The sequence below is a fragment of the Plecotus auritus genome (genome assembly GCF_963455305.1).
Source record: "Plecotus auritus genome assembly, chromosome: 4".
NCBI classification, from domain to species: domain Eukaryota; kingdom Metazoa; phylum Chordata; class Mammalia; order Chiroptera; family Vespertilionidae; genus Plecotus; species Plecotus auritus.
The window spans coordinates 62,815,975-62,841,650 of NC_137775.1; the positions used below are offsets into that span (position 1 = coordinate 62,815,975).

The 25,676-nt window shown below is 43.3% G+C and overlaps 1 protein-coding gene across 2 annotated transcripts in view; it reads right to left on the reverse strand.

The window, feature by feature from the left end:
• The window catches only part of BCKDHB (branched chain keto acid dehydrogenase E1 subunit beta), a 237,824-nt gene that overhangs the window by 184,487 nt on the left and 27,661 nt on the right, over window positions 1-25,676 (reverse strand). For both annotated transcript variants that reach the window (XM_080666738.1, XM_080666737.1), the window contains exon 3: window positions 22,265-22,333. In XM_080666738.1, coding sequence (XP_080522864.1) covers window positions 22,265-22,333 — 69 coding nt within the window. The remainder of the gene's footprint in view (window positions 1-22,264; window positions 22,334-25,676) is intronic.

A 25,676-nucleotide genomic window follows, 5' to 3' on the forward strand; every position in this document is an offset into this window, starting at 1 on the left:
GCAAAGGGAACAACATGACAAAATATGAAAAATAAATGAGCTTTCCCCTTTGCAAACAGGGGAAAGTTGACATTAAACCAATTCTAAGTCCAAATTGAAGAGCTATTAATAAAATAAAGCTCAAAAGAATAAAAAAACAATTTTAACCGAAAATAAACAACATTCACTAAATATCTGCTCTTTTTAAAAATACCTATGAGTTTCTCTGATTTTCAAAGAAATTCAAGGCCCACATATAAGCAGAGCTAAACACAAATACCATAACTCTGATCCTTAATATGATCCCAAAAGTAAGAGTCTAAAAAGTCCCAAATTATTGATGTTTGGTCAAAAAGAAAACAAATTTTTAAAAAATTAGTTTTGAAAATTCAATTGTTATCATGCTATTCTAAATCTGAAATGTTTTATGATTTTTATAACTTATAGCACTATAAATTCTTATGCTAGAGTTAGATGTTTCTTCCTCTAACTCTACGCATCACTTCTACAGTTTGACTACTGGCACTTTTCCAGTTCACACTCCAATTAGTAACCAAAAGCAAAATCAGAAAATACATCAACGGAATTTATCAAAAGGCAGAAAATAACTGATACAGATCATTGCTCTGACTAGTGAAACCATTCATAACATCTAACTAATAACCACTGTGTGGGAAAACACAGCTGTCCACCACATTAATCTCAGGTAAAATATGTGTGAATCCATGTCTGTGTGTATATGTGTACTTATACACACATATCATCTAAGTGGTGCTTACCAAGCTTGCCAATAACATCATAATATAATACCTCACAATAAGGACAGTATTCAGGCCACAATCAAATACAAGAAGTTAAATAAAAAGATTTCTGATTCAGCTGGTGTTGCCCAGTGGTTGAGGATCAACCTATGAACCAGGAAGTGAGGGTTCAATTCCCAGTCAGGACACATGCCCAGATTGTGGGCTTGATCTCCAGTAGGGGGCATGCAGAAATCATTGATGTCTCTATCTATCCCTCTCCCTTCCTCTCTGAAATCAATATATATATATATCCTATCTAATAAAGAGGGAATATGCTAATTGACCATCACTCCGTCACAAAGATGGCTGCACCCATAGCTGAGGCCAAGTTCCCATAAGGAGCCGTAACGAGCAATCAGCAGGGACCTGAGGGTACGCCCTCCCCCGCCCCTTTGGGGCTTCAGGCCACATCCCCCACCCGGCAGGGCTTGACAGGGGACCTCAGACTGCGCCCCCCACCCAGCAGGGTTTGACAGGGGACCTCAAGCCACACCTCCCACCCCAGTGCCAGGCCAGGGGACCTGATGCCACGCCCCCCGCCTGGCGGGGCTTGATGGAGGACCTCAAGGTGTGCTTCCTGTCCTGGTGCTGGGCTAGGTGACCTCAGGCTGCTCCCCCCACCCCAGCACCAGGCCCGGGGATCTCAGGCCATGCCCCCACCAGGTGGGGCTTGACAGGGAACTTCAGGCTGTGCCCCCCACCCCGGCACCAGGCCAGGAGACTTCAGACTACACCCCCACCTGGCAGGGCTTGACAGGGGACCTCAGGCTGTGTCCCCCACCTGACAGGGCTTGATGGAGGACCTCAAGGCACGCCCACCACCCTGGTGTAGGCTGGGGGACCTCAGGACATGCCCCCCTTCCTGGCGCCGGGCCAGGGGACCTGAGGCTACGCCCCCTGTCCAGCAGGGCTTGACAAGGGTGGGACTGGCTGGGTCTGGATCTAGCCCAATGCGGGGGAGGGCCGGCCAGGTCTGGGTCTCACACGATTTTGAGGTGCATGTGGGTGGGCGGGAACTTGACTCTGGGTCCCGTGGTGTGCCCCAGACTCTGGTTCCCATGGTGTGCCCCAGACTCTGACAGGAGGAAGGTTTTCATATACATTCTACTAATTTTCTTTCATCTCTGACACTTCTATTATAGAGAAAGGGCAAATAACAATATTAAATTATTTCCTCTAATTAATCCCCTTTTAATGTGCACGAATTTATATATATATATATATTTGTGTGTGTGTGTGTGTATATGTATGTATATATATATATATATATATATATATATATATATATATATATATTAAAAAAGAGATTTCTGAACAATCAACCGATATATGACAAAGCTAATAGACTATACTTAGAATAGGTCCCTTAAACACTCACTCACAGCATTAGAAAATTCCAATGGAAGTCATTCACTGATACACAATTCTCTAATAACTGTGTCAGTTAAATGAATCATCACTTTAATTTGCACTAAATCATGACCACTAGCTTCCCATTCTTCCATTCATTCAACCAATTTCTGTGTTTGGGATTATTATGGGCATCATCGGAGATATGAAGATGAATTTTATATTTTAGTAAAATATGGGGACAAAATAAGTATAATGAGTTATAGATGTAGTGCCAGATGGAAACTGACAAGAACAATTGGAAGAAAAGAAAGGAAATTCTGAGGGGCAGAAGCTGTAAGGAAAGCAGCAGGGCAGGGAAGCTTTGGTGCAATTGCTGAGTAGTGTGGACTCAGTGCAGAACATGGGGTTTAAAACTAAAGTTAGAAAGAAAAGTGAAAGCCAGTCCACTTAAGATCTTAAATGCTAAGCTAAGAAAACTGGACTTTACTATTAAGCATGGGGAAGGTTTTAAGCAAGGAATTATTGTGATAGGAGCTGTATTTTGGGAAAATTAATCTCACAGATATATATAATGTGAACTAGAATAGGAAAGAGTGAGAACACTCTTATCACGAATACATAATTATTCAGGTCAAAAATACTGAGGGCATGAACTATGATAGTGACAATAGGACAGCAGTGAGAGAAACCCCAAGGTAAGTCCAACAGAACTTGACAACTCTGAAGTTTTTAATGACTTCTCTTGAGCATCCATAAGCAGGATCAACAGGCAGACAGAGCCTGAAAGCCACTGTGCACAACAAAATGCAAGGAAAAGTTTCTACATGGATGTAAAACTAATGCATACATGCAGAAGGATGAATTTCACTTGAAATAAACTGGATATAGAAACTTTTTAAAATGTCAGATCCATTTTTAAACAAATGGTTGAGGAAAGCCAGAAAGTATCATGATGCATAACATGATGGAATCCTTTAGTCTGGTCCAATGCAAATAGCCAGCTAAAATGAGCAGTGGTACAGAATATAATCTAGTGTTTCAAAGTAAAGAAATCCATATTTATATGCTACTATAGGATATTAAGATTCCCTCAAAGATTTAGTAGTCTAATCTATTTCTGACCCCACTTATCTATGAAAATTGCTTCTATTTAGGTCAGCAAGTCACCAATGGCCTCCTAATTACAAACCTACTTTCCAGTCTATCTTTCACTCAATATTTAACTCCTGACAATTGTCCTAGATTCTTTCCTCTCCATTTGCCTCAACTTCCAAAGAATCACAAGTCCTCCAAATTCTCCCTGACTGGCTCTCTATTGACCCCTTCCTGACTACACCTTCCCTCCTCTGCCATAGTTTAGATTCTCATTACCTTTTAGATAGACACAGTGGTCAACACCTGAAAACTTGCTAGAAGTAAAAATTCTTGGGCCTCACCTCAGACCTACTGAATCAGAAACTCTGGGGATAGAGCCCAGCAATCTCTGATTGGGCAAGTCTTCCAGGTAATTCTGATGGGTGCTCAAGTTTAAGAACCTCTGGACTCCACAATTTTCTCAATCCCGGGCTCCCTGCCTTTAGTCTCACATGCTGTGGTCAGAGTTATGTTCTAAGTTTCCAATTTAATTATGTCATTCACCGCCTTCTACAACAATATTCAAAATAATACATGTACTCATTTTAAACAGAAAAAAATTAATACACTTCAAATGTTAAGCTATTTGTATTGTCACTTAAATTTGTACAAATGAAATTGTTATATAAAACTGGCAATAATTCCTTACATTTATCAAGCAAATGCATCAGTATAATCATTTTTTTCCAAAGAGAACACAAAACCAGCGCATTAAACAACTTTAATTAGAAATCAGGTTTTTCTGAAACTTAATCACAATGTCAGGTTTAATCAAAGAAAGATAGGGTCTTGGGCCTGGTTCTGGTATGAAACCTTAAAGAAGTTATTTCTCTGCCTCACTTTTTACATCTGCAATGTCACAGGATTGTGAGTATTAGGCAAGTTAGTACACATAAAGTTTCTAGAATAGTGCTGGGCATGTAGAAAGCATACAAGAGTTCGCTGCTACTATTGTCATTACCATTATTATTGTTATTATTATACTAATGTAGCAAATGCCTGTATATATAAGCATAGTACTGACTGCTAATTATCCCCCATTATTCATTCTCTCTTGTATAGTAACAGAACCCCAGAGTTTTAGCTGAGCACATATCCACACAAAATAAAGACTATATTTCCCAGCCCCCCCCCCCACCCCCGCCTTACCTCTAGATGGGTTAACATCTACCCTCTCCATGAAGAATTAACCTCAGGAATCTTCCAGGCAATAGAAAAAAGTTGGAGATCTGAGGGCTTCTTAAAAAGACTCAACCAATTCTCCTTATTCTGAAGTGAACACTTTTCACCCCTATTCCCAGAAGTACTTGGTGTTGCCAACTCCTGAGCCTTTGGGTTATTCTGTGACATAAACCAGGCTGGTTCTTGGCTGCCCCACTGCCCATTCCAGGTTCTGATTTTCCAAGCCTAAGCCCTTTGCCTTCCAGCTTCCAGCACTTTGTTCATATTGTCTCCAGTCCCAGTCTCCAATCCTTGTGGATTTAGGCCTTTACAAAAGAAGATCCCTGGACATTTTAGTGGAGAGTTTTTGGAGAAAAGTAGATACCTATGTTCAATTGTTTCTTTTCCCACAAGTCTCAGCTGTCATTTTCTATCAAAACTGTCAGTGCATAATTTAGTTCACCTTCTGTCATTTAAATTCTGGCCTAAATAAAAGAAGCAAAGTTTTGGGCACTTCTTATATCGTTTTTATGTCATTTCACTCTTACACTTTTATTTTACCTACCATGTAATTATGATTTGACCTATCAAGTGTATTGGGATTTCCTTAAAGGCAGGGTCCACATCTTAAAATTTTTAGTAACTTCTAGAGTAGTTCTCAAACTTGGCTGCATATTTGAATCACCTGGGGACCTTTTAAAACTCCAACACCTAGCCATGCCCCAGACCAGTAACTTAGAACCTCTGAGGGGAGACCTAAGCATCAGTACTGCAACATGCAGGCAAAGGTGAGAAGTAGTACCATGAAGTGAATCCTGGTGTCGCTGTCTAGAGACCTATTTCAAACTCATCCCACCTATGTACACACACAACTGAAAGGCATCTATCTCCCTCAGATAGCATCTCCACAAGCACCCCGCCTGGTAAGGTGGTCTCTGTAACCTGAAAAATAACCTGAGTAATCCCAGGACATACTAAAGAAGTGCCTTAGCCCAAGACCAAATTCAGGGACATTTTTTCTGCTTATCAGATGACCCTTTAATATTAATCACCTACTTCCTTGTGTCCACTGGTCAATGTGGCAATGGTTACAGTCAGTGCCTGCCTTTCTCTACTGAGAGCACTTCAACCTATTACTGCCTTCATATCCATCATTACTTGCAGCAGTTGGCCTACAAGTCATATCACACGCTTGAATGGAGCCGGGACTATTTTGAGTGGCAACCTTCCAGCTCTGAGAAACTATAAAAATGACCCAAACAGAAACTGATGGAGTTACCAGGCAGCAGAAACTCCAGAATATCTATCTATGTAGGAGGAGCTCAGGAGAAGCATTCTAGTTGGAGACTAAAGTCAGATGGCTTGTCTTAATCTTACATTTGCATAGCAAGCCCGTTGTTTTTATTTAGATACTAGAGGCCCGGTACACAAAATTTGTGCACTGGGGCAGGGGGGTTTCCCTCAGCTGGGCCTGTACCCTCTCACAGTCCAGACCTATCGGGGGATGTCCATGAGGGGATCGGGCTTAAGCTGGCAGTCAGACATCCCTCTCACAGTCCAGGATCCCTCGCTCCTTACCGCCCGCCTGCTCACTCCTTACCGCTCAGCTCGCTGTTCCTTAGCGGCAGGCTCCTTATCACTCAGCTCACTGCTCCTTAGCGCTGCCACGGAGGTGCGAGAGGCTCCTGCCACCACCACTGCACCTGCCAGCTTCTGGCAGAGCGGCACTCCCACTGTGGGAGTGCAATGACAACTAGGGGCAGCTCCTGTGTTGAGCGTTTGCCCTCTGGTGGTCAGTATGCATCATAGCGACTGGTCGTTCTGGACATTCCGCCGTAATGGTCACTGGGCTTTTATATAATAGATTAGAGGCGTGGTGCACAAGACTCATGCACTGGCCAGGGCAGGGGGTCCCTCAACCTGGCCTGTGCCCTCTCGCACTCTGGGACCCCTTGGGGGATGTCCGCCTAGGCCGGCAGTCAGACATCCTTCTCACAGTCTGGGGCTCTCGCAGTCCAAGACCCCTCGCTCCTTACCACCCACCTGCAGCGGAGGCAGGAGAAGCTCCTGCCACTGCCAACTGCAATTGCCAGCCGTGAGCTCAGCTTCTGGCTGAGTGGTGCTCCCCCTGTGGGAGCTCACTGACCACCAGGGGGCAGTTCCTTCGTTGAGCGTCATAGTGACCGGTCATTCTGCCATTCGGTCGATTTGCATATTAGGCTTTTATTATATAGGATTATGTATGCATGAGGTGGTCTGGGGAACTGATGAAAACTAAAGTCACCTTGAGCACCCGATACCACAACGTTAGCAAAGGCAGGGTTCATAGATCCTTATGTTGTTGCACCATCCAAAAGGCCTCTTGATCTCGATCTCTCTCTCTCTCTCTCTCTCTCTCTACCTGTTCTCTAGAGGATAGACACTATACCACTTAAGGATGCATACACAGTGAAGAGGACAGGCAAGGAGAAACAGGAAAAAATTGTTAAAGACTCCACAAAAGGGACCCACGAGGTAAAAATAGTATCATGTCGACTGGAAGGGAAAAAATACATCAAATGCTAACTATTGGACTTAATCTTTTAGCAGTCCACCAGAAATTAGGGAGAAAAGGCTCAAGATGTTGAACAAAGACCCCACTAGAGACCAAATAGAAAATACTACCAGAAGGTACCCGTTAAAATAAAACTAAGCAGGAAATCCTGATATGTTAGGCTCTTCACCCCTTGAAAGTCATGGACCTCTCTACAGCTCTTACAAAGAACAATGTCTTTCCTCTGATCTTGTAATTCCTGGCAACACAGAGATTATTCTGAGAGAAATGGGATGTAGAGTGTAAATAAGTGCAGCAGCACTACACAGATACAAGAAAATTTAAACAGTGAAAGATAGTGCAGTAACTTGCCTATTGCTCCCTGAGTAAAATAAATATTGACAGCCAAGAATCACCTAGCCTAGAAAACACATTTTACTGAAATTGTACTTTACTGAAATTTTTAGTTGAAATGGGTGCTAAAGCTGGGTGGTCAGCTGCCCCAGGCCTGAAGAAAGAAATAGCATGCTTTCAACAATAAAAATAAATTTTAAAAAATAAGAAAATAAAAAAATAGAAAGATAATTGCATGAACTAGATATGAGAGCAAATAAAGGTAATTTGGCAAGAAATGAATGAGGGAGACACTTCATGGAGACTATCTGGCTCAAATTCCACTTACAAGTATCTGAGAGAAATCAGGAGAGGCTGGGTAGGTTAGAGGCACACAATGGATGCTGGTTCCCTTCCTGATTCACTTTCAATAGATTCTTGGGTGCATGAAGCCATTTAAGAGAACACAATTCGTGCAATAATTGTAGTCCATGATACCTAACTTTTCTCTTTTTGCATAGAGTTAAACATTATGAGCAGCATTATAAACATAAAACCATATAACTATACACACACAGAATAACTAAAAGCTAAATGGCTAAATGGTCCGCATAAACTCCACAGACTCATTACTTAACAAAAGAAAAGGTGCCTTCACCCAGCTGGTATAGGGTCATGGGTTCGATTCCCAGTCAGGATACATGCCCAGGTTGTGGGTTCAATCCCCTGTAGGGAGCATGCAGGAGCCAATCGATGCTTCTCTCTCATTGATGTTTCTATCTCTCTATCCCTCTCCCTTTCTCTCTCTCTAAAACCAATAAAAACAATTTTTTTAAAAAAAAGAAATAAAAAGAAAAGGTGCCTTCTTCAGGCAAATGATCCAGGTGACCTACTGGACTGAGGAATTTGTGAAAATGTTGTGGAACTTTTTAATGTCTATCCTATTGCTATTTAATTTAGATTTGAATAGATATGAGTTTATGCCACTTAATATGTTCCTTTCTTCCTTTAAGAATTGACATGTTCCTAAAGTGATGTAAAAGTTTCCTTTTGAGTTTTGAGGAACCTCCACTTTTCAAGAATGAAATGCTCAAATTCACCGTCTACAGGATCTTGATTAAGAATGTAATACTGTGTTTGTGTGTTTCCTTTCGGCTTAGAAATAAGTATCTTTGTTTGTGCTGGACTCCAATCTGGCAGACACGAGAAGAGGAAAAGAAGAGGGTTAAATGAACAGCCTGCCCAGAGACTGTGATGAGGAGAAATCCTTTATTACCAATGATGCTTGAGTGTCCGGGAGCCAAAACTACAGAAAAAGAATCTTTTGGGTAATTTAAGGTTGGCCAGATGCCACCACTTCTGGCTGATGGCCAGAGGACCTTGGGGGCGGGGGGGAGGGGACAGGGATGGCAGGATGCCACTGGAAAAGGTCATGTACTTTATTGCTAAAGCTGCCTTTGGATGTAGCTGCTCACTAAGAAACTGAAAACATTTTGTCCAACAAACTTCCCAAGTGATTCCTTAGCACATGACATTTGCCAATCTTTACCTAACTCATCCCTCATCCCCTCTGCCAATCAAAGCAACTGAGAACCTCATCCAAGCTAAACAGAGACAGAACACAAAAGCACTGTGCTCCCATGCTCTAAGAGTTTACATAGGTCTTGCTCAACAAATATCTGGCAAATGGCATGAATGCTGTCATCCATGCAGGACTGCTTTTTTTTTTAATATTTTTTTTTATTGATTTTTTACAGAGAGGAAGGGAGAGGGATAGAGAGTTAGAAACATCGATGAGAGAGAAACATAGATCAGCTGCCTCCTGCACACCCCCCACTGGGGATGTGCCCGCAACCCAGGTACATGCCCTTGACCGGAATCAAACCCGGGACCCTTCAGTCTGCAGGCCGACGCTCTATCCACTGAGCCAAACCGGTCAGGGCCATGCAGGACTGTTTTTACTGGCTACTCCCAATTTGGCTGGAAAAGTCATTTTTCATGGTGAATTTAATTATTATGTGACTTTTTAACTGTATTGAAGGTGCTACCCAGTGGAATTCCAAGTTAGAATTAAAACACAGAATGTCTAGCTTTAATAATCTATGCATTTAGATTTAAATCTCTTGCAACAGGTACATGATTTCAGGTAAGTGACAACATCAACTCAATACCTGAGCACAATGTCAACATGAAGCTACTAGTAAGCTGCCACAGACATCAGGCATGTAACCTCTAGAAGGAACAGCATCCTTAGTTGTAATTTAACAAACTGTGTGATGTTTCCACAAGATGAACAAAATAGGATGGGTGAATCCAGGGATTCAGATACTGAACAATCTCAACTATCTATACAAAAACTAGTGGCCTGGTGCACAAAATTCATGCACATTAAAAGGGAATTAATTAGAAGAAATATTTTAATATTGCTATTTGCCCTTTCTCTATAATAGAAGTGTCAGAGATGAAAGAAAATTAGTAAAATGTCTATGAAAATCTCCCTCCTGTCAGAGTCTGGGGTGCATGGCGGGACCTAGAGTCAAGTCCCCGCCCACCACCCACATGTGCTTCAAAAACGCAGGAGACCAGACCCGGCTGGCCCCAACCCCATTGGGTGAGACCCAGACCTGGCTGGCCCCACCCCTGTCAAGCCCCTCTAGGTGGGGGGCACAGTCTCGGGTCCCCCGTCAAGCCCTGCCAGGCGGGGGGCAGAGTCTTGGGTCCCCCAGCATGGCGCTGGGGTGGGGGGCACGGCTTGAGGTCCCCCAACCCAGCACTGGGGCGGGGGTCAGGGCACAGTCTGAGGTCCCCCGTCAAGCCTTGCCAGGTGTGGGGTGCAGCCTGAGGGCCCCATTAAGCCCTGCCGGGCAGGGGGCATGGCCTGAGGTCCCCTGTCAAGCCCTGCCAGGTGAGGGGCGTGGCCTGAGGTCCCCGTCAAACCCACGGGGCGGGAGGCGCAGTCTGAGGTCCCTGCTATCAGGTTGTGATGTTACGGCATCCTGGCTAATTTCCATATTCCTCTATTATATAGATAGATTGTTATACTGATCTCCTTTCAGCCCTGATAATTTCTGGGATCTAAAAAGAAAAGCCTCTTAATTCAAAATTATATTTGAATCAAATAATATAGACTGTAAATATAGAAAAAGTATCCTATCTAATAAAAGAGTAATATGCAAATTAGCCATCACTCCGCTACACCCACAAGCCACGCCCACCAGCCAATCAGGAGCGAGTATGCAAATTAACCCAACCAAGATGGATGCAGCCAAGGAGCGAGCAGGTGTTTCCCCGGCAATGGAGGAAGCCAAGCTTTCCATACACCCTGGCGGGCCCAGGCCTCCACTCAAGGCTACAAAGTTTCAATTATAGAAGATAAATAAATCCCAACAGAAATGGCGGCAGCCACGGAGCTGGAGAGAGCAGGAGGCTTGAGTTGCCCCTGGAAATGGAGGAAACCAAGCTCCCACAGCCCTGGCCTGCCTTGGCCTCCGTTACAAAGTTTCAATTATAGAAGATAAATAAATCCCAACAAAAATGGCTGCGGCCACGGAGCAAGCAGGAGGCTTGGCTCCGTTCAAGGCTACAAAGTTTCAATTATAGAAGATAAATAAATCCCAGATACCAGGGCCTCCACTTGGGTTGCCAAGGGGCGTGGACAGCCTGCAAACCACCACAGGCCCCTCGCCCAGGCCACCCCACGCCCCAAGGGAACCCCCACCCTGATCCGGGACACCCTTCAGGGCAAACCAGCTGGCCCCCACCAGTGCACCAGGCCTCTATCCTATCTAATAAAAGAGTAATATGCAAATTGGCCATCACTCCAACACACAAGATGGCTGCCCCCATATGGTCAAAGATCCTGCCCCCATGTGGACACAAGATGGCTGCCACAAGATGGCCAGCAGGAGAGGGCAGTTGGGAGGGACCAGGCCTGCAAGGGAGGGCAGTTGGGGGCGATCAAGCTGCCAGAGGAGGGCAGTTAGGGGTGACCGGGCCTGCAGGGAAGGGCAGTTGGGGGGGACCCAGGCCTGCAGGGGAGGGCAGTTAGGGGCAAACAGGCTGGCAGGGGAGCAGTTAGGCATCAATCAGGCTGGCAGGGGAGTGGTTAGGGGTGATCAGGCTGGCAGGCAGAAGCGGTTAGGGGCAATCAGGAAGGCAGGCAGGCAAGCAGTTGGGAGCCAGCAGTCCTGGATTGTGAGAGGGATCGGGCCTAAACGGGCAGTTGGACATCCCTCGAGGGGTCCCAGATTGGAGAGGGTGCAGGCTGGGCTGAGGGATACCCCTCCCCGTGCATGAATTTCATGCACTAGGCCTCTAGTTTTTTAATAAAGAAAGAAATCACTGGCTTCAATGTATAAAAATTATAAAATGAGCTGTCCAAAATAGAACTAAATATGTCTGATGCATTCTAAGTCAAGAAATACTAAATACTGAAGAAAAAAAAGCGTATTCTTCCCTCTGTTAAAAGTGCCACTCTGGCCCTGGCCAGTGTGGCCCAGTTGGCTGGGTGTTCTTCCGTGCACCAAAGGTGGCTGGTTTGATCCCTCTGGTTCGGTCAGGCACATGCCCAGGTTGTAGGCTCAATCCCCCATAGGGAGTGTGCAGATGGCAGCCAACCAATGTTTTGTTCTCACAACTATGTTTCTATCTCTCTCCCTTCCTCTCTTTCTAATTATCAATTAAAAAAATAAAGTTCCAGTCTGAAAGAGAATTTTCTTATGATTTAGCACTGGACTTGGGAAGCTAACTTAGCATCATCATACCTAATAATAAATGGACATAAGATATGTGTCACAATTGACAGTGAAAATATAAAACAAAAAGATCTTTTACACTCTCTTTATATTTTTCTTAATAAAATATAATTTCATTTTTCTAATTCATAATTGTGATGTTTAAAAAGTAAATCAGTTTTATACTTTCTGACAATAATGATCTATAGTCCCATTTTTCCCAGTCCACTAGTCCTAGCCTATCTCTTAAGCCCCTATTGTACACATTTAATAATTCTAAAAGCCTGCCATTGTTAAATAAGGTTGAGAAAAACTGGCTTGAGGATATTACATTGATGCTTAAAATGTCAGGGAGATCACCTGTGGACAACTCTAACATTTATTGTTTAATCAACTAAGGAAAAAAATATTGTCAAAGCAGCAGCTGCCACCCCAAAACAACTTAATACACTAATCAAAAAACTTGTTCACAAAAAAAAAACCACAAAAAGAGAATTTTTTACAACTTTAACATGGGTTGCTAGCTTCTTTTCATTCCATGAATAATCAAAACCATTGAGCTTTGTTTATTAAAATTCTTTATATATTTCTTACATATCTCATGTTTTTATATAAATGATTTGTTCACTTATATATAAGAAGGAAAAACAATGTAGTTCAAAAAACTCTGAACTGCAGTAGGAAGACTGAACTCGGGATCTGGCTCACCCACTTGCCAATGGGTAAACTTGTAACATTTGACCTCTCAGAACTTCAGTTTCCACATCCCATGGAGAGGGATTAGATCAGGGTTTCTCAACCCTGACACTGTTAGCATTTTAGGTCATATAATTCTTTGTTTGGTGGGAGAGGGCTGCCCTGTTCATCACGGGTCAGTGTTCCTGACCTGCATCCACTAGAAGTCAACTGGCAAGCCCCAGTTATGACAACCAAAAATGTCTCTAGACATGGCCAGATGTTCCCAAGAAGGCAAAGTCACACCCAGCTGAGATCCACAGGACTAGATATATCCTCCATTTCTCTCCAGTTCTGATACTCTACAATATATTAAATATCTTATTTTCTTAAAATACTATTTGTTAAGCTACAATGTTTAGAGAAATTGAAATACAGTGACCGCTTATACCAATTTTAATTTTAGTAGATTCTAAAATCTTTTTTTGGAATGAAAATTCAGGAAAGGACATCAAAGCAATATACAAGGGAAACTAACACAGCTCATGCGGTGCATGTCAATGTTTTTACCCCATTTTCTAGAGTAACTCTTTCAACTGGGTAATAAAGAAGAGATAAAAAGAAGGGTACATTAAACATGTTCTTTAACCAGTTCTACTACATGTGTATTTTCAGAAAATAAAGGTGCCTTGTACTATTAGAAACAATTTAAAGTGTCTGACATTGGGGAAGTAGAAAAACACCTAAAGCTACCAGCAATTCTTTAAAAATATTTTTAATAGGCATATTAGAAAAAAAAAGTTTACACCATCTTATTGATAGCTGTTTCCACTCCCAGTTTATAGAACAGTTAAGACATCTTACAATCCATAACTGGCATTCAATCTTCTCTGAAGTCATAAATGCATCCACTTCAATAGGGGAAATAAACTATGTACTTTCATTCCCTGAAGAACTGTCATTAATTTATAAGTTTTTTTCTTCAGTAAAATTAGTTTCAACTCTTCAGAGGGCAAACCCATTTCACAGATTGCCATTCTTCAATGGAACCCTGACACTAAACCCACAAGTGTGATTATCACCCAAGTAACCATTTCTTTGCAGTAGGAATCTATATATATAAAAGCCTAACTACTGATAGACCAGTTGCTATGATGCGCACTGACCACCAGGGGGCAGACGCTTAATGCAGGAGCTGCCCCCTGGTGATCAGTGTGCTCCCACAGTGGGAGCACCGCTCAGCCAGAAGCCGGGCTCATGGCTGGCAAGTGCAGTGTTGGTGGTGGGAGCCTCTCGCGCCTCCGCAGCAGCGCTAAGGATGTCTGTCAGTCAGACATCCCCCGAGGGCTCCTGGACTTCAAGAGGGCGCAGGCCAGGCTGAGGGACCCCATGAGTGCATGAATTTCATGCACTGGGCCTCTAGTGTATAATAAAAGGTCACTTTCTGTTGAGGTTATTTCATAATTCATATAAAAGTATAAGAGACTTGTCAAAGGATTTTGCTTATAAATTATACTGGAAAGGGGACATATTAAGAGAAAAATAAATGCCTAAGGTTGCCTAGGGTTCTAAGATGATATAGCAACTGTTATAATGACTAAACCTCTAAATGTAAAGAAAATCAAAGCATAAAGCAAATGTGTTTCACTTTAAGAAGGAAATAAAAGCACAAAGATGACCCAGATGTGTCCATGAGGACCACCTGGTCCTTTCATTTTACTGATGAGGACACCGAGGCTGAGTCAACTCCCAAATATTGGCATATTATAGATGAAGCCTTACCCTCTCCACACGCCTGTCCTAGTTCCCCTTCCTGATTCAGTGTATTAAAGTATCTGGTTATACAATTTCTATAATGTTTACATAAGAAGTGGTTATATTCATTTTCCCAAGTTGCTACGAAAGCCCGCAGCTGGTGTAGAGGAATGAATACAGTAATGGAAACACCTCAGATCCCATGAAAAGGCAGATGTTTAGGCCTGGAGACTAATTCAGTAAGTCCTCTGCTGTTCCTTTTCTCACCTAAATCTCCTCCAATGAGTGGACCAAAATACAGCCTTAGGAATCATAGCCCAGTTGTGTTCCTATCAGTACAGAATCTTATATAATAAAAGCATAATATGCAAATTGACCAAAAGGCGAAACTACCAGTCGGGGGGTGGGGGGGATGGGCGAGCAGGCAGCGCCAAGCCAGCCAAGGTGCATGCCAGCAGACAGAGGGAGGGGTGAGCACTGGGGGGGGCAGGGGGGGAGAGGCAGCAGCGACCAGGGTCGGCAGAGGGGCGATGGGGGGGCAGGCAGGGCAGGGCCTCGCCAGTAGGTGCTATCACCTGATTAGCCACCTGGTTGCCTGCCACAGAGGGAGGCTGGCAGCAGCAGCAGGGTTATGAGGGCGGCGCTGTCCCCTGATCGCCTGCCTGCCTGGTCACCTCCTACAGAGAGAAGCTGGCAGCAGCAGGGCAGCAGCGGCAGGGTGATGGGGGCAGTGCCATACCGATCGCCCACCCAGTTGCCTCCTGCAGAGGGAGGCCAGACTGCGGCTTAGGCCCGCTCCCCGAAGGGAGCGGGCCTAAGCCGTCAGTAGGATATCCCCTCAGGGCTCCCGAACTGTGAGAGGGCGCAGACCGGGCTGAGGGACGCCCACCCCCCGCCCCCAGTGCACAAATTTTCATGCATTGGGCCTCTAATGTGTTAAATAAAAACACACCCTGAACCTGACCTACCAAAGTCTTATTTGACTAAACCACACGCACGCTCTATCGAGGACAGATTTTGCATATGGCATGTGGAATCTGTCTCAAACATAAATGAAAGAATGTGTGGTATTCAACATAAAAATCACACACACCCTAAAATCAACTACCTTTAATTGCCCTCTTCTACTCAATACTTCCCTAGAATTCTCCAAGTTCCAACTTTTGCTCCTGATCAAGGAAGGGATCTCCTTGCTGAGTTTAAAATTGCCATTTGGTATGCAATGTGTTGATGAGGTTATACTACTCAATTTTAAGTCTTCAAAGCACTCCTATTATTTTGTTCTATCAAAGGACAAGGAAGGAGAAAAGCAGTTTAGTGGTACTAAACCCACACTCATCTGGATTATCTGGAATACAACAGAATTCTATCTACTTCTTTTATAGCATTGTCCTTACTCATACAATTCCTTCTTTTTTATATTAAGTAGTATTCAGCTTTACAGTATTATGTCAGTAACCCCTAATACTTCAAATTCTCCCTCTTGATGGAATTTAAACCACTTCTCCACAGTTCCAGAACATTGGTAAAATGCCAACACGGACAGTCTCATTTCAAAGTGCAGGCTGCCACCTACTGACTGACTGTGATTCCCACTCCACACTCCGCCTTCCCCAGAAAGCTAGCTAATCAGTCCCTCATAAAACATTGTCTTTGCTGTCATTTAATGCTATCTTCATTATGTCATTTCAAGCAACGCATTCAATATATCAAAATAATATTTTAATTAATTAACTTTGGGGAAAAACCACTAAACAGACATGTTTCCATATAACTGAAAATTCCCACTCAAAAGGGCAGATGAGTATTTTTTAAAGGCAAGTGATACTTTTTAATATGCAGAAAGTTTTTTTGATAACATATTTCTCTTCTTAATTTTCTTTATTCTTCACTTCCGACACTGAAGCTCACCTCCTCTCATTAAGACAGTAGTGGTGACTTAATTGTTCCTATTGATCAACCTGGAATCATAGTCCTAAAGCTGTTATAAAAATTCTCAGTAGTTGCTGACACTAAAGCTAAGAGAGCCGTTCATTAGCTCAGCCCCTGTCATATAAACACAGATCTGCAGTGCCCTCGAAAAGCAGTGGGCTTAGTTTCTCCCTTTTCTTAACCCACTTTTTTAAGAAAGAGAATCAGACCAACAAAAAATCATTAAAGGGAGATAAGCAAATCCCCTTTCTGAGGCCATAGGTCACTGTCTTGATATTCACCGACACTATGTTAAGACCTAGGAATACACAAACAATTTAAATACCTGTTGCCTTTAAGAAGTTGTCTGGTACACAGATTTGGTGGAAAGACAATTACAACATAACGTGCAAGAGGTAAAATCTGAGCAGTTATTAAGTAGTGTCTGGGTCTTCTTGAGGGTCAAGAAGCTTTACAGAGGACCCATCTCAACGTGAAATAGGATTTACCAGATAATCAGATGGGAGAGAGGGATTCAAATGGCATGGGGGAAGGAAGAGAGATGAAAAGAAACAGGGGCTTAGGGAAAAAAAACATCAGGCAGTCAATATTAGTAAAAAATAAAGTGAATGATGTCAGATAGAGGGCAGGTCACAAAGTCTTTCATATATCCCACACCAAGAAATGTGTGTTTCAGAATTATCACACTGGCAAGAAGATAGGGAATGGATTAGAGGGAGCATAATTACTAAGAAAAATGAAACTGTCCAAGCAGAAATGATTAAGAATCTAAAGTGAGACTCCAGGGCAGTGAGAATGGAAAAAAAGAGACTATTTTCAAGACAAACTATGAAGATAAAACTGTAGGTAGGACTTGACTGGATATAGGAAATGGAAAAAAAAGGAAGAGACTAGGATCTCCCTGGTTTCTGGCTTAGGTAACCAAATGGATGGTGGTAGATTCATTGACATAGAAAATGTACTGGGAGGCATGAGTTTGCTGGATGGAGAGAATGAATTCAACTAAATTTGAAAATATGGGTTTGGAAATGATGAATTGGAAGTGACTGGAACACTGAGGTGATGATGTGCAGTTATATATACAGTATTGAATATACAGATCTTAAGTGAAGCTCAGGCTAGAGGTCTAGACCAGAGATGGAAATTCGGAAGTTGCTAGTGCATGACCTAAAGGTGGCATGGATGAAGTGCCCCAGTCAGAATGGATACAGTAAGAGGAGGAGCAGCAAGGATGAAAACCTGGGCAGAGAGCCACGAGAAGACTTACCAGCTTGAACAAGCATATGACAGCTACCACACACGGGCTCAGGGAAGATGGAACAGTGAAGGCTAGAAATTGCTCAGCAATATAACTACACCAGATACAGACAAGACAATAATGCTGAGAAAAATAAGAGGCAGCAGAAAAGAGAAAGACCAAATATGAAGCCATGGGCATGAATCTACAAGAGCTGAGCAGGGCTGTTGAGGACTGGACATTGTGGACCTCACTCATTCACAGGGTCACCAGAAGTTACAAAAGTATATTTCAACTTCTGGTTCTCAGTTCCACATGTAAGAAGCTCAGAAGTTGACACTTTGTCCTAACAAGAAGGTAAACAGATTGAAAAATCTTCTTAGACCCATAAGAGAGGGGAGGACACAGAGCAGACCACTGCTCCCAAGATGAGAGTGATAGACACTTGAATACAGGGAATCTCAACTTACAGGAGCAGAGACCCAGGAGCTGAAACCACCGCAGGAACTAGTGCCCGAATAGGAAAATCTGAACTGTAACTGCCAAATTGCTGGAGGCTCAGTGTAGATAAGTCTGAGAGTTAAAAACTCCAAGAGAGCCGAAACCGGTTTGGCTCAGTGGATAGAGCGTCAGCCTGCAGACTGAAAGGTCCCAGGTTCGATTCCGGTCAAGGGCATGTACCTTGGTTGCGGGCACATCCCCAGTAGGAGGTGTGCAGAAGGCAGCTGATCAATGTTTCTCTCTCATCGATGTTTCTAACTCTCTATCCCTCTCCCTTCTTCTCTGTGGAAAATCAATAATATATATATATATATATATATATATATATATATATATATACACACACACACACACACACACACACACACACACACACTCCAAGAGACCCCATCAATGGGGAGGCCCCACTGTGAGGTTTACCTCCAGGAGCTGGACTAGTTTCCCACAGTAAATACTGGAGAAAAATCCCCTCTGGCTTCCAGCAAGGGAAGTAGACAAGGAACAATTTTGAAACACACTAGAGCACTCCCTTCTTTTTTTAAAAAAAACTCACCAGAGGAGGATATGTATTTATTGATTTTTAGAGAGAGAAGAAGGGAGATAGAGAGAAACATCGGTGTAAGGGAGAAACAGTGATCAGTTGCCTCCCATATGCACCCTAACCAGGGATCGAACCCAAAACCTTTTGGTGTACGGGACAACACTTCAACCAAGCCATCCTGCTGGGGCCAAAGCACTACCTTCTTAAGAATCTCTGCCTTCAGGTGAAATCAGCTAACCAGAGCCTAAGCTGCTGGATTATCAGAGCTAACTGACCTGGGGGAAGGAAAATAACCAACTCCAACCCACTCTAGCCATCCTGTCTCACCTGCGAGGGGGAAAAAATTAAGAAACACTTGTAAAGTTCATAGTCCAGAGGCACAGGCTCACCAAAAGAGTGAGACCTACTCATAAGACTATAGCAGTGGTCACCAACCAGTGGTCTACGAGGTCGAAAAGGTTGGTAACCACTGAACTATAGAATGCTTCCCCTCCCTGCCCCATTTCTTCACCACGTCCTTAAAGGCCTACTTTCAACAGTTCCTTTTACCCCGTGCATCACCTTGCTATATATCAAGAAAAATTACGAGGCATAACAAAAGCCAAAAAAAACACAGAAAAAAAAACAATTAGTAGAGTCAGAGCAAGCATCAGAACTAGACACCATAGGGATATTAGAATTATCAGACCAGAATTTAAAACAACTATGGTTAATTTAATATGCTAAAGGTTCTAATAGATAAAACAGACAGCATACAAGAACAGATGGGCAATGTAAGCAGAGATGAAGATCCTAAGGGGAAAAGGAAAAGTATAATTCGATGTTTTGAATATTATTTAACACATGCAAATATATTTAAATACAGTCTAGAAGTGTACAAACTAAGCTATGTACAATGGTTTTCTCAAGGTTGTCTCTAGAAGTACAGACAATTTTTTCCATCTTCTTTATACTTTTCTGAATTTTCCAAATAGTCTACAATGCATATGCATTACTTTTTTAAATTAAATGTAGGAAGGCTTTTACATTTTTTTAAGATCTAAAGTTTATAGGTGTCTAAATTAGCTGGAATTAACTGAAATAGTTTGAAATAGTTGAGATTGGCCCAACTATGTCAAACTCTAAACAGCTGTTAGAAATAGACACCTAGGCAAAAGCAGAGGGATAGGATCCAGGAAGTCAACCTGCTATTAAAGAGAAGAGAGAAGAACAACTGGTAAGTGATGTGGAATATGCTATGGTTTCTTGAATTCAGAGAGGAATGGAATAAGAAGAAACAATTAGAAAAAAATATCTTAGAGACCCTCACCCTTTACTCTGCTAGCACACAGGAGCCTTACAGGGCATTGTCAATTGTAAGAAGAAAGATAGATGTCAACTCCCCCACCCCACCTTAACTGCTTTGCCAGATTAGATAAAACCGAGAGAAGAAATAAATGGTCAAAAGTACCGCAAGGCATCCCTCATAATAGGTGGGAGTGAAACATTCCCGACATAAAAAATCAGGAGTGGGAAGGCTGGGATGGGCCACAATGCATTCTGAGAGTCTGAGTCAAATGAAACAAATGAAAGCAAGAGGCAGAAATCAATCACATGCTAACAAAAGACACCCATCAGCTGGGATGAAAGGTAATGTAATAGTTCATTTTATGTATCCACTTGGTTAGGCAATGATGCCCAGTTGTTTGATCAAATGCCAGTCTATATATTGCTGTGAAGTATTTTTTAGATGTGATTAACATTTAAGTCAGACTTTAAGTAAAGAGGATTGCCCTTCATAATGTGGCTAGACCTCATCCAGTCACATGAAGGCCTTAGGAGAAAAGACTGCGGTTTCCCACAGAAGAAGAAGAAATCTGTCCTAGAGACTGCAATATAGAAACCATGCCTGGGTTTCTAGCCTGCTCACTTGCCCGAGAGATTTCAGACTTTCCAGTCCCCACAAATGTGTGTAAATCGCTCTATTTCTCTTTCTCTTTCTCTTTCTCTCTCTCTCTCTCTCTCTCTCTCTCTCAATACATAGATATATCTATCTATATAGAGAGAAAGATAGAGACACAAATACATATATAGATACATATATACATGCTAGAGGCCCTGTACACGAAATTCGTGCACAGGGTGGGGGGGGGGGGGCGGTGTATGCCTCAGCCTAGCCTGCTACCTCTCCAATCTGGGACCCCTCTCACAATCCAGGACTGCTGGCTCCCAACTGCTCACCTGCCTGCCTTCCTGATTGCCCCTAACTGCTTCTTCCTGACAGCCTGATTACCCCCTAACCACTCCCCTGCCAGCCTGATTGATGCCTAACTGCTCCCCTGCCAGCCTGGTCACCCCCAACTGCCCTCCCCTGCAGGCCTGGGTCCCCCCCAATTGCCCTTCCCTGCAGGCCCAGTCATCCCCAACTGCCCTCCCTTGCAGGCCTGGTCCCTCACAACTGCCCTCCCCTGCTGGCCATCTTGTGGTGGCCATCTTGTGTCCACATGGGGGCAGCCATCTTTGACCACATGGGGACAGCCATCTTGTGTGTTGGAGTGACAGTCAATTTGCATATTACTCTTCTATTAGATAGGATACATATACATATACATTACACACAGAAATATAGATATATCCTAATACTTCTATTTTCTGAAGAACCCTAATTCTATATAATAAAGAGGTAATATGCAATTGACCATCACTCCAACCCACAAGATGGCCACCCCCATATGGACACAAGATGGCCACCACAAGATGGCCGGCAGGGGAGGGCAATTGTGAGCAATCAGGCCATCACGGGAGGGCAGTTGAGAGGGACCAGGCCTGCAGGGGAGGGCAGTTGGGGGCAACCAGTCCTGCAGGGGAGGGCAGTTAGGGGTGACCAGGCTGGCAAGGGAGGGCAGTTAAGGGAGGCCAGGCCTGCAGGGGAGGGTACTTAGGGGCAATCAGGCCAGCAGGGCAGCAGTTAGGCATCGATCAGGCTGGCAGGGGAGTGGTTAGGGGGTTATCAGGCTGGCAGGCAGAAGCGGTTAGGGGCAATCAGGCAGGCAGGCAGACAGACAGGCAGGCGAGCGGTTGAGAGCCAGCAGTTCTGGATTGTGAGAGGGATGTCCGACTGCCCGTTTAGGCCCGATCCCACCAGGGGTCCCAGATTGGAGAGGGTGCAGGATGGGCTGAGGGACACACACACACACCCCTGCCCCATGCACACATTTCATGCACTGGGCCTCTAGTGCAGGTAATAAAAGATGAACTGTATTAACAGAGACCAATAGGGCAGAATCTTAAACTAGAGGCAATGGAATTGAAATTGGCTAAGTCAGGCAGCAACAATATCAAAGATTCCTGGACATATGAATGAGGTGATAAGCAATACATTTAATGACGATTATTTTTAAATCTATAATATGTGTAACATGAAACAAATCAAAGGAATGCTACATTTGGAGAAATCTAGGCCAAAGGATTCTATGGGTGGCTATGGAAATGAAAAAGAAACCTATTCATACAATAAGAATATAGCAATAATATAACAGGTATATTTTATATTCTCAAGATCTCTAAGTATAAGTTCTACAGGAATACTGTTCATATATAAAGATACTAACTTACCATACTTGTCTCGCAAGCCAACGGTACATCTAAAGACTCCACCAAAGGCAACATCTTCACCAAATATAACTGAAAAACAATGTTTAAAGAACACGTTTTATTTAATAATCCCTAAGTAATAGTAATAATTATAAATAAGTAATATAAACAGAAAACAAGACAATAAATTTAAAAAACAAAACAAAACAGAAAACAGAACTGGATCATAGATCCAAGTCTAAGTTTCTCAATTGCGACATTATGGACATTCTGGACTGGATAATTCTTTTGTTGTAGCAGCCTGCTCTGTGCATTGTACACATACCGCAGCAGATCATATTTCTGAGCTCTACCAGTGGATGACAGTTGCCCCCAGACACACAGTTGTAAGAGCCAAAATCTCTCTAGGCAATGTTACATGTAAGAGGAGGAAGGGGGATCAAAATAACTCCAGTTAAGAAAGAACCTCTGAGAAAAAACTTCAAAAGAGGAGAAACCAAGATGGTGGCATAGGTAAACACCTGAACTGCTGCCTCGCACAACAATTTCAAAACTACAACTAAAAGACAAAACAGACATCATCCAGAATCACAGGAAGGCTGGCTGAGTGGAAATTCTACAACAAGAAGGAAAGAGAAAAGCACACTGAGACTTAGAGGAGCTGCAAGAGGCAGAGGTACTGAGACGCGCATGCGGAGAGGGCGGGCAACTGAGTGCGCGGCTGGTTTTCTCAAGCGGGAGGGAGACAAAAGCTCCCGATTGCACTGAACTCCAGTTCCCGGCGAGACTCTGGGGACCCAGACTCATTCGGGGAGAAACTGGACTGTCTGGAAGCGGGAGGAACTCAAGGACAGCTTTCTCTCAGAGGTGTTTGCAGGGATTACCACAGGACTCTGAGACACAGGGGCCTATTAGGGCAGGGCTGACGGGAAACCAATGCTGTCTGCTCCGCCTTGAGACTCCGCCCCATCCAAGCTGAGCACAGAGGTTTTTGCAAGTCTTGTCTCATAGGGTGTCTCCAGCACAGAAGTTCTCCCAGCATAGACACAGCTGATCCTCACAGCCAATTGGCCTGGAGGTCAATTCCTCCCAGTGATACCAACAACAATCAAGGCTCAACTACAACAAGACTGTGCACACAGCCCACAAAGGGGTGCACCAAGAGTGTCCACCTCAGGTAACTGGGGAGGCTGAGCCACTGGGCCCTATAGGACACCTAGCACACAAAGCCACTCTATCAACTCAGGGGAGCAGGCAAAATGTGGAGACAAAGAAACAGATCACAAATGAAAGAAATGGAGGAAAACAAACGACTGGATATAGAGTTCAAAACCACAGTTATAAGGTTTTTCAAGAATTTTCTAGAAAAGGCCGATAAATTTAGCAAGACCCTCGAGGATATGAAAAAGGACCAACTAGAAATTAAACATACACTGACTGAAATAAAAAATATTATATAGAGATCTAACAGCAGACTAGAGGATCACAAGAATCAAGTCAAAGATTTGAAATACAAAGAAGCAAAAAAAACTCAACCGGAAAAGCAGAAAGAAAAAAGAATCCAAAAATAATGAAGATAGTGTAAGGAGCCTCTGGGACAACTTCAAGCGTACCAACATCAGAATTATGGGGGTGCCAGAAGAAGAGAGAGAGCAAGATACTGAAAACCTATTTGAAGAAATAATGACAGAAAACTTCCCCCACCTGGTGAAAGAAATAGACTTACAAGTCCAAAAAGCAGAGAACCCCAAACAAGAGGAATCCAAAGAGGACCATGCCAAGACACATCATAATTAAAATGCCAAGGACAAAACAAAGAGAGAATATTAAAAGCAGCAAGAGAAAAACAGTTACGGACAAGGGAGCACCCATACGTTTGTCAGCTGATTTCTCAACAGAAACTATGCAGGCCAGATGGGAGTGGCAAGAAATATTCAAAGAGATGAACAGCAAGAACCTACAACCAAGATTACTCTACCCAGCAAAGCTATCATTCAGAATTGAAGGTCAGATAAAGAGCTTCACAGATAAGAACAAGCTAAAGGAGTTCATCACCACCAAACCAGCATTATATGAAATGCTGAAAGGTATTCTTTACGAAGAGGAAGAAGAAGAAAAAGGTACAGATAAAAATTATGAACAACAATACATATCTATCAACAAGTGAATCTAAAAATCAAGTGAATAAAAAAATCTGATGAACAGAATAATCTGGTGAATATAATAGAATCAGGGGCATAGAAAGGCAGTGGACTGACAATTCTCAGGGGGAAAGGGGTGTGGGGGGTGTAGGAAGAGACTGGACAAAAATCGTACACCTATGGATGAGGACAGTGCGGGGAGGGGGGCGGGTAAGGGCAGAGGGTGGGGTAGGAACCGGGTAGAGGGGAGCTATGGGGGGAAAAGAGGAACAATTGTAATAATCTGAACAATAAAGATTTATTAAATTAAAAAAAATTTTAAAAAAACTTCAAAAAAAAAAAAAAAGAAAGAACCACTGATCTAAAATCTCATCTTGTTTTACCATGAAGAAATTGAGGCCATATAAGTAGTAAAGTAACTTGCTAAGTCAGAAAGCAAGAGGCAGAACTATGACTCACACTCCAGGCTCCTGAATCCCTGGCCAGTGGTTTTTTATTCATGTTACTAGAGGCCCAGTGCACAAAATTCATGCATGGGGGCGGGGGGTTGGTCCCTCAGCCCACCTGCACCCTCTCACAATCCACAACCTTTCAGTGGATGTCTGACTGCTGATTTATACCCCATACCACAGGGATCCCAGCAGATCGGGCTTAAACCAGCAGTCGGACATCCCTCTCTCAATCTGGGACCACTGGCACCTAACTGCTCGCCTGCCTGCCTGATCACCCCTAACCACTCTGCCTGCCTGCCTGATCGTCCCTAACTGCTCAGTGGGGGGTGGGGCAGCCTGGGCAAGGGGCCATGGTGTTCTGCACTTTCCAACCAGGAATGTTTTAATAGGCAGTCTCCAAAAACTTGAACTGGAAAACCTAAAAGTAGAGAGCTCAGACTTCAGGCATCAGGTGCTATTAGCAGGATTTCTATACCAATTAAACTCTAATTCTGAGCTCTCAATAAACTGCCCTTCACTATCTCCAAAGTTTCTTATTCTTCACTATCCCATTTTCCTCCGCTTCAAACCAAGGTAACAAACAAAACCTTTAATTCTGATCTTCCTCGCCACAAGGGAACAGCAAACCTCAATTGAGATAATTTCCCACCAGAAGTCACATCCAAATACTGCAATACTAAGGACTATAGGGCTGACTATGTACATGCGCAATAACAGGCTCACGTTCTAGGGGTAGGCACCCAGGCGTCCTCCACAATCCTACAATCCTCTGGTCGCATACTTCCAGTTTTTCTAGCTCCTCCTTAAGTGGTGTTTCCTGCAGTCGCATTGCAATGTCCA